Source organism: Lampris incognitus, chromosome 5 (genome assembly GCF_029633865.1).
Source record: "Lampris incognitus isolate fLamInc1 chromosome 5, fLamInc1.hap2, whole genome shotgun sequence".
NCBI classification, from domain to species: domain Eukaryota; kingdom Metazoa; phylum Chordata; class Actinopteri; order Lampriformes; family Lampridae; genus Lampris; species Lampris incognitus.
The window spans coordinates 66,625,133-66,642,825 of NC_079215.1; the positions used below are offsets into that span (position 1 = coordinate 66,625,133).

Consider the following 17,693-nt stretch of genomic DNA (forward strand, 5'->3'; position numbering starts at 1 on the left):
TTTCGACGTGAAGGAGCAGCGGCTCTACTCCGAGCTCCCTCCGGATGTCTGAGCTCCTCCTCCTATCTCTAAGGCTGAGCCCAGACACCCTACGGAGGAAACTCATTTCAGCCGCTTGTATCTGTGATCTCCCCCTTTCGGCCACCACCACCCTACGACGGTCCGCGTCGCGTACGCATCATTGAAGCGTCATCGGCCTGTCATACCGGCACTTCGGGTCGATGCCGATCTGTCATTTTAAAGCCTTCAAGAGCCGATACTGACGACCTGCTGGTGTCATCCTGCATCCCGAGTGTCGGTACAGCACACTGAACACCCACGCCGGGCTTGTGTGGACGCTGTAGCCGGACGACAGCATGAGGGAGTGTTATGTGGTGTGTTTGTGTGTGTGTGTGTGTGTGTGTGAATGCAGACAGGACACACAGCTGGTGTGCGAGCGAGGGCGTGGGAGAGCCACATGTGTTGCTGGTGGAGAACTTACGTTGCTCTTGGTAGCGTACTCCGCAGACAGGTACAGGAAGAGCTGCTTGACGTTCCAGTCAAAAATTGGCTGCAGATGTGGAGCCAGTTAAAGAGCCATGACACGCTGATGATGGACCGGGTCCTGCTTCTAAAGACGCCTCATCCTCACCGGTCTACTGATCCGGTTCACTCTGCCCTGTACAGATCGCTTCTCATCGTGAGCCCAACCGCTGCCAATGCTTCCATAACAACATCAACTAGCTGTGAAAGGGACCAACTGACAACTGACTTTCTTCTTCTTTTTTTTGGGGGGGGGGGGGGGGGGTTCTCCCTTTTTCTCCCCAGTTGTACTTGGCCAATCACCCCACTCTTCTGAGCCGTCCCGGTCTCTGCTCCACCCTCTCTGCTGATCCGGGGAGGGCTGCAGACTACCACACGCCTCCTCCCATACATGTGGAGTCACCAGCCGCTTCTTTTCACCTGACAGTGAGGAGTTTCACCAGGGGGGACGTAGTGCGTGGGAGGATCACGCTATTCCCCCCAGTTCCCCCCCCCGAAGAGCCGCCCCAACCGACCAGAGGAGGCGCTAGTGCAGCGACCAGGACACATACCCACATCCGGCTTCCCACCCACAGACACGGCCAATTGTGCCTGTAGGGACGCCAGACCAAGCCGGAGGCAACACGGGGATTCGAACCGGTGATCCCCGTGTTGGTAGGCGACGGAATAGACCGCCATACCACCCGGACGCCCCGGATTTTCAGTTTAATAACACAGTGACAAAAAAAGATACAGACTGGCCTCTCCCTGAATGCCGCTAAAATTACATATAATTACACTGAGTCTTAGATCAACTGCACAAAAGTAAAGCGGTGATGAGATCGACCTAAAACCACCGCGAGCCGTCAACGTGACCGTCTCGTAACAAGCGCCTGGTGGTGCGCGTCATGTCAGTACTTGTGACGTCTTGGTGGCGTCATTTCCTTCGTGAAGTTCGTTACTCTGTCCTAAAAACACACTAGCGCCCTCCAGTGGAGAGTAATAGTCTAAACTTGATGTGTGATGATGTCCAACATGTCTGGTTACAGACGCCGCTACAGACGCACCATGACTACCACCGAGGCGCTGCAGGATTTACAGGTGTTGGACAGCGGCCATTTTAAATTGTTTAAAAATAGTATTAAAGTTGTTAAAATGTTAATTTTAGTGTCAGTTAGCTTCCTAACAGACACACTAACATATGTAATGCATTACTATCTCAACTGGGTATTTATCTTGACACAATATAGAGTTTAAACACCGGCGGTCATGCTGACCGCCCATGGCCGTTATAGGTAGGGGTGGAATCCTGGTCGTTCCAGTGTTAAAACATCCAATTCATTGCTGTTGTGGCTCCAAGTCAGTTGTTGGAAATCAGTGGAAACTATGATTTAATAAAAGATGAGAACTATATTAACATCTGATCCATGCGGCCTTGCACGCTGCTCTTAGCAAAATGAAGGATATCAGCCGAGAGGTCAAAGGTGATGAATCCCAGGTCACTGCGCTCCCTCGGTCCTGTAAAGTCATCTACATTCTTCCTGTAGGGAAGACAGACGAAGAGAGAGACAGAAACTGTTTACAATGCTGTCATTTGTGTCGAACACATTTGCTAAACCATGTACCGTATCACCACCACGTACTGCATCAACACCATGTACCATATCACCACCATGTACTGCATCACCACCATGTACCGTATCACCACCATGTACCGTATCACCACCATGTACTGTATCACCACCATGTACCGTATCACCACCATGTACCGTATCACCACCATGTACCATATCACCACCATGTACCGTATCACCACCATGTACCGTATCACCACCATGTACCGCATCATCACCATGTACTGTATCATCACCATGTACTGTATCATCACCATGTACCATATCACCACCATGTACCATATCACCACCATGTACCGTATCACCACCATGTACCATATCACCACCATGTACCATATCACCACCATGTACCATATCACCACCATGTACCATATCATAACCATGTACCATATCATAACCATGTACCGTATCACCACCATGTACCGTATCACCACCATGTACCATATCACCACCATGTACCGTATCACCACCATGTACCATATCACCACCATGTACCATATCACCACCATGTACCATATCATCCCCATGTACCATATCACCACCACGTACTGCATCACCACCATGTACTGCATCATCACCATGTACTGCATCACCACCATGTACTGTATCACCACCATGTACCGTATCACCACCATGTACCGTATCACCACCATGTACCATATCACCACCATGTACCGTATCACCACCATGTACCGTATCATCACCATGTACCGTATCATAACCATATGCTGTATCACCACCATGTACTGTATCACCACCATGTACCGTATCACCACCATGTACCGTATCACCACCATGTACCGTATCACCACCATGTACCGTATCACCACCATGTACCGTATCATCACCATGTACCGTATCACCACCATGTACCGTATCACCACCATGTACCATATCACCACCATGTACCGTATCACCACCATGTACCGTATCATCACCATGTACCGTATCACCACCACGTACTGCATCAACACCATGTACCATATCACCACCATGTACTGCATCACCACCATGTACTGCATCATCACCATGTACTGCATCACCACCATGTACTGTATCACCACCATGTACCGTATCACCACCATGTACCGTATCACCACCATGTACCATATCACCACCATGTACCGTATCACCACCATGTACCGTATCACCACCATGTACCGCATCATCACCATGTACCGCATCACCACCATGTACCGTATCACCACCATGTACCGTATCACCACCATGTACCATATCATAACCATGTACCATATCATAACCATGTACTGTATCATAACCATATGCTGTATTATCACCATGTACTGTATCATCACCATATGCTATATCACCACCATGTACCGTATCACCACCATGTACCGTATCACCACCATGTACCATATCATAACCATATGCTGTATCATCACCATGTACTGTATCATCACCGTGTACCATATCATAACCATGTACCGTATCATAACCATGTACCATATCATAACCATATGCTGTATCATCACCATGTACTGTATCATCACCGTGTACCATATCATAACCATATGCTGTATCATCACCATGTACCATATCATAACCATATGCTATATCATCACCATGTACCATATCATAACCATATGCTGTATCATCACCATGTACCATATCATAACCATATGCTATATCATCACCATGTACCATATCATAACCATATGCTGTATCATCACCATGTACCATATCATAACCATATGCTGTATCATCACCATGTACCATATCATAACCATATGCTGTATCATCACCATGTACTGTATCATCACCGTGTACCATATCATAACCATATGCTGTATCATCACCGTGTACCATATCATCACTATATGCTGTATCATCACCATGTACTGCATCATCACCATGTACCATATCATCACCATGTACCATATCACCACCATGTACCATATCATCCCCATGTACCATATCATCCCCATGTACCATATCATCCCCATGTACCATATCATTCCCATGTACTGCATCATCATCATGTACCGCATCATCACCATGTACTGCATCATCAAAATATTTGTTCTCCTGGACAGTGATTTTTTTTGTGTGTGTGTTTAGTTTACATACATGTGTTAGGTTACATACATGTGTTAGTTTAGATATATGTGTTAGTTTGGATATGTGTGTTCTTGTAGTTCTTGGATGTGTTGTTGTCTTTGTGCTGCACTGCTGTGGGCTGGAGGAAACGATGCTTCATTTCATTTCATGTGCGCAAGTGCATGAAGCGAAACGACAAATAGAGTGTTTCTGGTTCTGAAACCGGAGCACCTGGAGGAAACCCACACAGGCACGGGGAGAACATGCAAACTCCACACAGAGAGGACCGGGGACGGCCTGGGCTTCGAACCCAGGACCATGACCTCCCAAATAATCAGCCTGGCACTTCCACATCCTTGCCAAGAGCCCCAACGGCTGACCATACAAACCATGAACAAGGCCTGAACTTCAATCACATACACCAGGGATAGACAACATGGTCCAGAAAGGTCCGGTGTGGGTGCAGGTCTTTGTTCCAACCAAGGAGTTAATCACCTGAGTCTACAAGTCAAGGTCCTTAGCAGAGACTATTGGTTGACTAATAGAATCAGGTGTGTAACTGCTTGGTTGGAACAAGACTATTGGTCGAGCTATAGAATCAGGTAACTGCTTGGTTGGAACAAAGACCTGCACCCAAAACGGACCTTTCTGGACCATGTTGCCTATCCCTTACATACGCTGTCAAGTTCCCACAATGAATACTTCCAACACATCGCTCTGCATTCACATTTGCTGCACCTATTGACCGGAATGAGTAAAAAAACCCTCTAAATCTGGATATTTTATCGCTCTAACAGCTTTCACTGCCTCCATCATGGAAATGATCTCAAGCACCTGCAACCGCTTCTCTTCTTCCATCCATCAATCCATCCACCCATCCATCCATCCATCCATCCATCCATCCATCCATCCATCCATCCATCCATCCATCCATCCATCCATCCACTATTCAAGCCGCTTATCCCAACTAGGGTCACGGGGATGCTGGAGCCTATCCCAGCAGTCATTGGGCGGCAGGCGAGGCGACACCCTGGACAGACCGACAGGCCATCACAGGGCCAACACACACACACATCCACACATACACCACATTCACATCTAGGGACAATTTGGTCACACTTTATTTTAGGGGGTCGGAAATTACCTAGTAATTTCCTGGTAATAACGTGGTAGTTTTTACAGGTAATTTTACAGCTAACCCTAACCCTCCCTAACCTTAATCCAAATTACAAAGTAATTTCAACCTTATTTCTAAGAAATTATGCGATAATTATCACCTTATTAGTTTTTACAGGTAATTTCACAGCTAACCCTAACCCTCCCTAACCTTAACCCAAATTACAAAGTAATTTCAACCTTATTTCTAAGAAATTATGCGATAATAATCACCTTATTACTAGGTGCTAGTTTTTACAGGTAATTTCACAGCTAACCCTAACCCTCCCTAACCTCAACCCAAATTACAAACTATGTTCAACCTTATTTCTAAGAAATTATGCGATAATTACCACCTTATTACTATCCTGATAATAAGCTGGTAGTTTTTACAGGTAATTTTACAGCTAACCCTAACCCTCCCTAACCCAAATTTCAAAGTAATTTCAACATTATTTCTAAGAAATTATGCGATAGTTATCACCTTATTACTAGGTGGTAGATTTACAGGTAATTTTACAGCTAACCCTAACCCTCCCTAACCTCAACCCAAATTACAAACTATGTTCAACCTTATTTCTAAGAAATTATGCGATAATTACCACCTTATTACTATCCTGATAATAAGCTGGTAGGTTTTACAGGTAATTTTACAGCTAACCCTAACCCTCCCTAACCCAAATTTCAAAGTAATTTCAACATTATTTCTAAGAAATTATGCGATAGTTATCACCTTATTACTAGGTGGTAGATTTACAGGTAATTTTACAGCTAACCCTAACCCTCCCTAACCTCAACCCAAATTACAAACTATGTTCAACCTTATTTCTAAGAAATTATGCGATAATTACCACCTTATTACTATCCTGATAATAAGCTGGTAGTTTTTACAGGTAATTTTACAGCTAACCCTAACCCTCCCTAACCCAAATTTCAAAGTAATTTCAACATTATTTCTAAGAAATTATGCGATAATTATCACCTTATTACTAGGTGGTAGATTTACAGGTAATTTTACAGCTAACCCTCCCTAACCTTAACCCAAATTGCAATGTAATTTCAACCTTATTTCTAAGAAATTATGCGATAATTATCACCTTATTACTAGGTGGTAGTTTTTACAGGTAATTTTACAGCTAACCCTAACCCTCCCTAACCTTAACCCAAATTAAAAAGTAATTTCAACCTTATTTCTAAGAAATTATGTTATAATTATCACCTAATTACTAGGAAATTACTAGGTAATTTCCTAGCAATAAGCTGGTAGTTTTTACAGGTAATTTTACAGCTATCCCTAACCCTCCCAAACCTTAACCCTCCCTAACCCTAACCCTCCCTAACCCTAACCCTCCCTAACCTTAACCCTCCCTAACCCTAAACCTCCCTAACCTTAACCCAAATTACAAAGTAATTTCAACCTTATTTCTAAGAAATTATGCGATAGTTATCACCTTATTACTAGGTGGTAGTTTTTACAGGTAATTTCACAGCTAACCCTAACCCTCCCTAACCTTAACCCAAATTAAAAAGTAATTTCAACATTATTTCTGAGAAATTATGTGATAATTATCACCTTATTTTTTACAGCTAACCCTAACCCTCCCTAATCTTAACCCAAATTACAATGTAATTTCAACCTTATTTCTAGGAAATTATGCGATAATTATCATCATATTACTAGATGGTAGTTTTTACAGGTTATTTTACAGCTAACCCTAACCCTCCCTAACCTTAACCCAAATTACAAAGTAATTTCAACCTTATTTCTAAGAAATTATGCAAAAATTACCACCTTATTACTAGGAAATAACTAGGTAATTTCCTGGTAATAAGGTGGTAGTTTTTACAGGTAATTATACAGCTAACCCTAAGCCTCCCTAACCTTAACCCAAATTACAATGTAATTTCAACATTATTTCTAAGAAATTATGCAATAATTATCGACTTATTACTAGGTGGTAGTTTTTACAGGTAATTTCACAGCTAACCCTAACCCTCCCTAACCCAAATTACAAAGTAATTTCAACCTTATTTCTAAGAAATTATGTGATAATTATCACCTTATTACTAGGAAATTACCTAGAAATTACTAGGTAATTTCCTAGTAATAAGCTGGTAGTTTTTACAGGTAATTTTACAGCTAACCCTAACCCTCCCTAACCTTAACCCAAATTACAATGTAATTTCAAAATTATTTCTGAGAAATTATGCGATAATTATCACCTTATTACTAGGAAATTACTATAAGGTGGTAGGTTTTACAGGTAATTTTAAAGCTAACCCTAACCCTCCCTAACCTTAACCCAAATTACAAAGTAATTTCAACCTTATTTCTCAGAAATTATGCGATAATTATCACCTTATTACTACGTAGTAGTTTTTACAGGTAATTTTACAGCTAACCCTAACCCTCCCTAACCTTAACCCAAATTAAAAAGTAATTTCAACATTATTTCTGAGAAATTATGCGACAATTATCACCTTATTACTAGGAAATTACTATAAGGTGGTAGGTTTTACAGGTAATTTTACAGCTAACCCTAACCCTCCCTAACCTTAACCCAAAATACAAAGTAATTTCAATCTTATTTCTAAGAAATTGTGTGATAATTATGACCTTATTACTAGGAAATAACTAGGTAATTTCCTGGTAATAAGGTGGTAGTTTTTACAGGTAATTTTACAGCTAACCCTAACCCTCCCTAACCTTAACCCAAATTACAATGTAATTTCAACCTTATTTCTGAGAAATTATGCGATAATTATCACCTTATTACTAGGAAATTACTATAAGGTGGTAGGTTTTACAGGTAATTTTACAGCTAACCCTAACCCTCCCTAACCTTAACCCAAATTACAAAGTAATTTCAATCTTATTTCTAAGAAATTATGCGATAATTATGACCTTATTACTAGGAAATAACTAGGTAATTTCCTGGTAATAAGGTGGTAGTTTTTACAGGTAATTTTACAGCTAACCCTAACCCTCCCTAACCTTAACCCAAATTACAAAGTAATTTCAACCTTATTTCTCAGAAATTATGTGATAATTATCACCTTATTAGTTTTTATAGGTTATTTTACAGCTAACCCTAACCCTCCCTAACCTTAACCCAAATTACAAAGTAATTTCAACCTTATTTCTAAGAAATTATGCAATAATTATCACCATATTACTAGGAAATTATAGTAATAAGCTGGTAGTTTTTACAGATAATTGTACAGCTAACCCTAACCCTCCCTAACCTTAACCCTCCCTAACCCTAACCCTCCCTAACCCAAATTACAAAGTAATTACAACCTTATTCTAAGAAATTATTCGATAATTATCACCTTATTACTAGGAAATTACCTAGAAATTACTAGGTAATTTCCTAGTAATAAGCTGGTAGTTTTTACAGGTAATTTTACAGCTAACCCTAACCTTCCCTAACCTTAACCTAAATTACGAAGTAATTTCAAACTTATTTCTCAGAAATTATGCGATAATTATCACCTTATTACTAGGTGGTACTTTTTACAGGTAATTTTACAGCTAACCCTAACCCTCCCTAACCTTAACCCAAATTAAAAAGTAATTTCAACATTATTTCTGAGAAATTATGCGATAATTATCACCTTATTACTAAGAAATTACTATAAAGTGGTAGGTTTTACAGGTAATTTTACAGCTAACCCTAACCCTCCCTAACCTTAACCCAAATTACAAAGTAATTTCAATCTTATTTCTAAGAAATTATGCAAAAATTACCACCTTATTACTAGGAAATAACTAGGTAATTTCCTGCTAATAAGGTGGTAGTTTTTACAGGTAATTGTAATGCTAACCCTAGCCCTCCCTAACCTTAACCCAAATTACAATGTAATTTCAACCTTATTTCTAAGAAATTATGCGATAATTATCACCTTATTACTAGGTGGTAGTTTTTACAGGTAATTTCACAGCTAACCCTAACCCTCCCTAACCCAAATTACAAAGTAATTTCAACCTTATTTCTAAGAAATTATGCGCTAATTATCACCTTATTACCAGGTGGTAGATTTACAGGTAATTTTACAGCTAACCCTCCCTAACCTTAACCCAAATTGCAAAGAAATTTCAACCTTATTTCTAAGAAATTATGCGATAATTATCACCTTATTACTAGGAAATTACCTAGTAATTTCTAGGTAATTTCCTAGTAATAAGCTGGTAGTTTTTACAGATAATTGTACAGCTAATCCTAACCCTCCCTAACCTTAACCCTCCCTAACCCTAACCCTCCCTAACCTTAACCCAAATTACAAAGTAATTACAATCTTATTTCTAAGAAATTATGCGATAATTATCACCTTATTACTAGGAAATTACCTAGAAATTACTAGGTAATTTCCTAGTAATAAGATGGTAGTTTTTACAGGTAATTCTACAGCTAACCCTAACCCTCCCTAACCATAAAACAAATTAAAAGTAATTTCAACATTTCTGAGAAATTATGCGATAATTATCGACTTATTACTAGGTGGTAGTTTTTACAGGTAATTTCACAGCTAACCCTAACCCTCCCTAACCCAAATTACAAAGTAATTTCAACCTTATTTCTAAGAAATTATGTGATAATTATCACCTTATTACTAGGAAATTACCTAGAAATTACTAGGTAATTTCCTAGTAATAAGCTGGTAGTTTTTACAGGTAATTTTACAGCTAACCCTAACCCTCCCTAACCTTAACCCAAATTACAATGTAATTTCAAAATTATTTCTGAGAAATTATGCGATAATTATCACCTTATTACTAGGAAATTACTATAAGGTGGTAGGTTTTACAGGTAATTTTAAAGCTAACCCTAACCCTCCCTAACCTTAACCCAAATTACAAAGTAATTTCAACCTTATTTCTCAGAAATTATGCGATAATTATCACCTTATTACTACGTAGTAGTTTTTACAGGTAATTTTACAGCTAACCCTAACCCTCCCTAACCTTAACCCAAATTAAAAAGTAATTTCAACATTATTTCTGAGAAATTATGCGACAATTATCACCTTATTACTAGGAAATTACTATAAGGTGGTAGGTTTTACAGGTAATTTTACAGCTAACCCTAACCCTCCCTAACCTTAACCCAAAATACAAAGTAATTTCAATCTTATTTCTAAGAAATTGTGTGATAATTATGACCTTATTACTAGGAAATAACTAGGTAATTTCCTGGTAATAAGGTGGTAGTTTTTACAGGTAATTTTACAGCTAACCCTAACCCTCCCTAACCTTAACCCAAATTACAATGTAATTTCAACCTTATTTCTGAGAAATTATGCGATAATTATCACCTTATTACTAGGAAATTACTATAAGGTGGTAGGTTTTACAGGTAATTTTACAGCTAACCCTAACCCTCCCTAACCTTAACCCAAATTACAAAGTAATTTCAATCTTATTTCTAAGAAATTATGCGATAATTATGACCTTATTACTAGGAAATAACTAGGTAATTTCCTGGTAATAAGGTGGTAGTTTTTACATGTAATTTTACAGCTAACCCTAACCCTCCCTAACCTTAACCCAAATTACAAAGTAATTTCAACCTTATTTCTCAGAAATTATGTGATAATTATCACCTTATTAGTTTTTATAGGTTATTTTACAGCTAACCCTAACCCTCCCTAACCTTAACCCAAATTACAAAGTAATTTCAACCTTATTTCTAAGAAATTATGCAATAATTATCACCATATTACTAGGAAATTATAGTAATAAGCTGGTAGTTTTTACAGATAATTGTACAGCTAACCCTAACCCTCCCTAACCTTAACCCTCCCTAACCCTAACCCTCCCTAACCCAAATTACAAAGTAATTACAACCTTATTCTAAGAAATTATTCGATAATTATCACCTTATTACTAGGAAATTACCTAGAAATTACTAGGTAATTTCCTAGTAATAAGCTGGTAGTTTTTACAGGTAATTTTACAGCTAACCCTAACCTTCCCTAACCTTAACCTAAATTACGAAGTAATTTCAAACTTATTTCTCAGAAATTATGCGATAATTATCACCTTATTACTAGGTGGTACTTTTTACAGGTAATTTTACAGCTAACCCTAACCCTCCCTAACCTTAACCCAAATTAAAAAGTAATTTCAACATTATTTCTGAGAAATTATGCGATAATTATCACCTTATTACTAAGAAATTACTATAAAGTGGTAGGTTTTACAGGTAATTTTACAGCTAACCCTAACCCTCCCTAACCTTAACCCAAATTACAAAGTAATTTCAATCTTATTTCTAAGAAATTATGCAAAAATTACCACCTTATTACTAGGAAATAACTAGGTAATTTCCTGCTAATAAGGTGGTAGTTTTTACAGGTAATTGTAATGCTAACCCTAGCCCTCCCTAACCTTAACCCAAATTACAATGTAATTTCAACCTTATTTCTAAGAAATTATGCGATAATTATCACCTTATTACTAGGTGGTAGTTTTTACAGGTAATTTCACAGCTAACCCTAACCCTCCCTAACCCAAATTACAAAGTAATTTCAACCTTATTTCTAAGAAATTATGCGCTAATTATCACCTTATTACCAGGTGGTAGATTTACAGGTAATTTTACAGCTAACCCTCCCTAACCTTAACCCAAATTGCAAAGAAATTTCAACCTTATTTCTAAGAAATTATGCGATAATTATCACCTTATTACTAGGAAATTACCTAGTAATTTCTAGGTAATTTCCTAGTAATAAGCTGGTAGTTTTTACAGATAATTGTACAGCTAATCCTAACCCTCCCTAACCTTAACCCTCCCTAACCCTAACCCTCCCTAACCTTAACCCAAATTACAAAGTAATTACAATCTTATTTCTAAGAAATTATGCGATAATTATCACCTTATTACTAGGAAATTACCTAGAAATTACTAGGTAATTTCCTAGTAATAAGATGGTAGTTTTTACAGGTAATTCTACAGCTAACCCTAACCCTCCCTAACCATAAAACAAATTAAAAGTAATTTCAACATTTCTGAGAAATTATGCGATAATTATCACCTTATTACTAGGAAATTACTATAAGGTGGTAGGTTTTACAGGTAATTTTACAGCTAACCCTAACCCTCCCTAACCTTAACCCAAATTACAAAGTAATTTCAATCTTATTTCTAAGAAATTATGCGATAATTATGACCTTATTACTAGGAAATAACTAGGTAATTTCCTGGTAATAGGGAGGTAGTTTTTACAGGTAATTTTACAGCTAACCCTAACCCTCCCTAACCTTAACCCAAATTAAAAGTAATTTCAACCTTATTTCTAAGAAATTATGCAATAATTATCACCATATTACTAGGAAATTATAGTAATAAACTGGTAGTTTTTACAGATAATTGTACAGCTAACCCTAACCCTCCCTAACCTTAACCCAAATTACAATGTAATTTCAACCTTATTTCTAAGAAATTATGCGATAATTATCCCCTTATTAGTAGGTGGTAGTTTTTACAGGTAATTTCACAGCTAACCCTAACCCTCCCTAAACCAAATTACTAAGTAATTTCAACCTTATTTCTAAGAAATTATGCGCTAATTATCACCTTATTACCAGGTGGTAGATTTACAGGTAATTTTACAGCTAACCCTCCCTAACCTTAACCCAAATTGCAAAGAAATTTCGACCTTATTTCTAAGAAATTATGCGATAATTGTCACCTTATTACTAGGAAATTACCTAGAAATTACTAGGTAATTTCCTAGTAATAAGCTGGTAGTTTTTACAGATAATTGTACAGCTAACCATAACCCTCCCTAACCTTAACCCTCCCTAACCCTAACCTTAACCCAAATTACAAAGTAATTACAACCTTATTTCTAAGAAATTACGCGATAATTATCACCTTATTACTAGGAAATTACCTAGAAATTACTACGTAATTTCCTAGTAATAAGCTGGTAGTTTTTACAGGTAATTCTAAAGCTAACCCTAACCCTCCCTAACCTTAACCCAAATTAAAAAGTAATTTCAACCTTATTTCTCAGAAATTATGCGATAATTATCACCTTATTAGTTTTTACAGGTTATTTTACAGCTAACCCTAGCCCTCCCTAACCTTAACCCAAATTACAAAGTAATTTCAACCTTATTTCTAAGAAATTATGCGATAATTATCACCTTATTAATAGGAAATTACCTAGAAATTACTAGGTAATTTCCTAGTAATAAGCTGGTAGTTTTTACAGGTAATTTTACAGCTAACCCTAACCCTCCCTAACCTTAACCCAAATTACAATGTAATTTCAACCTTATTTCTGAGAAATTATGAGATAATTATCACCCTATTACTAGGAAATTACTATAAGGTGGTAGGTTTTACAGGTAATTTTACAGCTAACCCTAACCCTCCCTAACCTTAACCCAAATTACAAAGTAATTTCAATCTTATTTCTAAGAAATTATGCGATAATTATGACCTTATTACTAGGAAATAACTAGGTAATTTCCTGGTAATAAGGTGGTAGTTTTTACAGGTAATTGTACAGCTAACCCTAACCCTCCCTAACCTTAACCCAAATTACAATGTAATTTCAACATTATTTCTAAGAAATTATGCAATAATTATCACCATATTACTAGGAAATTATAGTAATAAACTGGTAGTTTTTACAGATAATTGTACAGCTAACCCTAACCCTCCCTAACCTTAACCCTCCCTAACCCTAACCTTAACCCAAATTACAAAGTAATTACAACCTTATTTCTAAGAAATTATGCGATAATTATCACCTTATTACTAGGAAATTACCTAGAAATTACTAGGTAATTTCCTAGTAATAAGATGGTAGTTTTTAAAAGTAATTCTACAGCTAACCCTAACCCTCCCTAAACTTAACCCAAATTAAAAAGTAATTTCAACATTTCTGAGAAATTATGCGATAATTATCACCTTATTACTAGGAAATTACTATAAGGTGGTAGGTTTTACAGGTAATTTTACAGCTAACCCTAACCCTCCCTAACCTTAACCCAAATTACAAAGTAATTTCAATCTTATTTCTAAGAAATTATGCGATAATTATTACCTTATTACTAGGAAATAACTAGGTAATTTCCTGGTAATAAGGTGGTAGTTTTTACAGGTAATTTTACAGCTAACCCTAACCCTCCCTAACCTTAACCCAAATTAAAAGTAATTTCAACCTTATTTCTCAGAAATTATGCGATAATTATCACCTTATTACTAGGTGGTACGTTTTACAGGTAATTTTACAGCTAACCCTAACCCTCCCTAACCTTAACCCTCCCTAACCTTAACCCAAATTACAAAGTAATTTCAACCTTATTTCTCAGAAATTATGCGATAATTATCACCTTATTAGTTTTTACAGGTAATTTTACAGCTAACCCTCCCTAACCTTAACCCAAATTGCAAAGTAATTTCAACCTTATTTCTAAGAAATTATGCAATAATTATCACCATATTACTAGGAAATTATAGTAATAAACTGGTAGTTTTTACAGATAATTGTACAGCTTACCCTAAGCCTCCCTAACCTTAACCCTCCCTAACCCTAACCCTCCCTAACCCAAATTACAAAGTAATTACAACCTTATTTCTAAGAAATTATGCGATAATTATCACCTTATTACTAGGAAATTACCTAGAAATTACTATGTAATTTCCTAGTAATAAGCTGGTAGTTTTTACAGGTAATTCTACAGCTAACCCTAACCCTCCCTAACTTTAACCCAAATTAAAAAGTAATTTCAACCTTATTTCTCAGAAATTATGCCATAATTATCACCTTATTAGTTTTTACAGGTTATTTTACAGCTAACCCTAACCCTCCCTAAACTTAACCCAAATTACAAAGTAATTTCAACCTTATTTCTAAGAAATTATGTGATAATTATGACCTTATTACTAGGAAATAACTAGGTAATTTCCTGGTAATAAGGTGGTAGTTTTTACAGGTAATTTTACAGCTAACCCTAACCCTCCCTAACCTTAACCCAAATTAAAAGTAATTTCAACCTTATTTCTCAGAAATTATGCGATAATTATCACCTTATTACTAGGTGGTACTTTTTACAGGTAATTTTACAGCTAACCCTAACCCTCCCTAACCTTAACCCTCCCTAACCTTAACCCAAATTACAAAGTAATTTCAACCTTATTTCTAAGAAATTATGTGATAATTATCACCTTATTACTAGGTGGTAGTTTTTACAGGTAATTTTACAGCTAACCCTCCCTAACCTTAACCCAAATTGCAAAGTAATTTCAACCTTATTTCTAAGAAATTATGCAATAATTATCACCATATTACTAGGAAATTATAGTAATAAACAGGTAGTTTTTACAGATAATTGTACAGCTAACCCTAACCCTCCCTAACCTTAACCCTCCCTAACCCTAACCTTAACCCAAATTACAAAGTAATTACAACCTTATTTCTAAGAAATTATGCGATAATTATGACCTTATTACTGGGAAATAACTAGGTAATTTCCTGGTAATAAGGTGGTAGTTTTTACAGGTAATTTTACAGCTAACCCTAACCCTCCCTAACATTAACCCAAATTAAAAGTAATTTCAACCTTATTTCTCAGAAATTATGCGATAATTATCACCTTATTACTAGGTGGTACTTTTTACAGGTAATTTTACAGCTAACCCTAACCCTCCCTAACCTTAACCCTCCCTAACGTTAACCCAAATTACAAAGTAATTTCAACCTTATTTCTCAGAAATTATGCGATAATTATCACCTTATTAGTTTTTACAGGTTATTTTACAGCTAACCCTAACCCTCCCTAACCTTAACCCAAATTACAAAGTAATTTCAACCTTATTTCTAAGAAATTATGTGATAATTATCACCTTATTACTAGGTGGTAGTTTTTACAGGTAATTTTACGGCGAACCCTCCCTAACCTTAACCCAAATTGCAAAGTAATTTCAACCTTATTTCTAAGAAATTATGCAATAATTATCACCTTATTACTAGGAAATAACTAGGTAATTTCCTGGTAATAAGGTGGTAGTTTTTACAGGTAATTGTACAGCTAACCCTAACCCTCCCTAACCTTAACCCAAATTACAATGTAATTTCAACCTTATTTCTAAGAAATTGTGCGGTAATTATCACCTTATTACTAGGTGGTAGTTTTTACAGGTAATTTCACAGCTAACCCTAACCCTCCCTAACCCAAATTACAAAGTGATTTCAACCTTATTTCTAAGAAATTATGCGCTAATTATCACCTTATTACCAGGTGGTAGATTTACAGGTAATTTTACAGCTAACCCTCCCTAACCTTAACCCAAATTGCAAAGAAATTTCAACCTTATTTCTAAGAAATTATGCGATAATTATCACCTCATTACTAGGAAATTACCTAGAAATTACTAGGTAATTTCCTAGTAATAAGATGGTAGTTTTTACAGGTATCTACAGCTAACCCTAACCCTCCCTAACCTTAACCCAAATTACAAAGTAATTTCAATCTTATTTCTAAGAAATTATGCGATAATTATGACCTTATTACTAGGAAATAACTAGGTAATTTCCTGGTGATAAGGTGGTAGTTTTTACAGGTAATTTTACAGCTAACCCTAACCCTCCCTAACCTTAACCCAAATTAAAAGTAATTTCAACCTTATTTCTCAGAAATTATGCGATAATTATCACCTTATTACTAGGTGGTACTTTTTACAGGTAATTTTACAGCTAACCCTAACCCTCCCTAACCTTAACCCTCCCTAACCTTAACCCAAATTACAAAGTAATTTCAACCTTATTTCTCAGAAATTATGCGATAATTATCACCTTATTAGTTTTTACAGGTTATTTTACAGATAACCCTAACCCTCCCTAACCTTAACCCAAATTACAAAGTAATTTCAACCTTATTTCTAAGAAATTATGTGATAATTACCACCTTATTACTAGGTGGTAGTTTTTACAGGTAATTTTACAGCTAACCCTCCCTAACCTTAACCCAAATTGCAAAGTAATTTCAACCTTATTTCTAAGAAATTATGCAATAATTATCACCATATTACTAGGAAATTATAGTAATAAACAGGTAGTTTTTACAGATAATTGTACAGCTAACCCTAACCCTCCCTAACCTTAACCCTCCCTAACCCTAACCTTAACCCAAATTACAAAGTAATTACAACCTTATTTCTAAGAAATTATGCGATAATTATGACCTTATTACTAGGAACTAACTAGGTAATTTCCTGGTAATAAGGTGGTAGTTTTTACAGGTAATTTTACAGCTAACCCTAACCCTCCCTAACCTTAACCCAAATTACAAAGTAATTTCAACCTTATTTCTCAGAAATTATG

The 17,693-nt window shown here is 36.6% G+C and overlaps 1 protein-coding gene across 1 annotated transcript in view; it reads right to left on the bottom strand.

Annotated features, from left to right (window-relative positions):
* spcs3 (signal peptidase complex subunit 3) overlaps positions 1-17,693 on the bottom strand; it is a 31,706-nt gene that overhangs the window by 3,535 nt on the left and 10,478 nt on the right. The window contains exons 2-3 of the mRNA XM_056280737.1: positions 1,967-2,042; positions 482-556 (exon numbers count right to left, since the gene is read on the bottom strand). Of these exons, the coding sequence (XP_056136712.1) occupies positions 482-556; positions 1,967-2,042 (151 nt within the window). The remainder of the gene's footprint in view (positions 1-481; positions 557-1,966; positions 2,043-17,693) is intronic.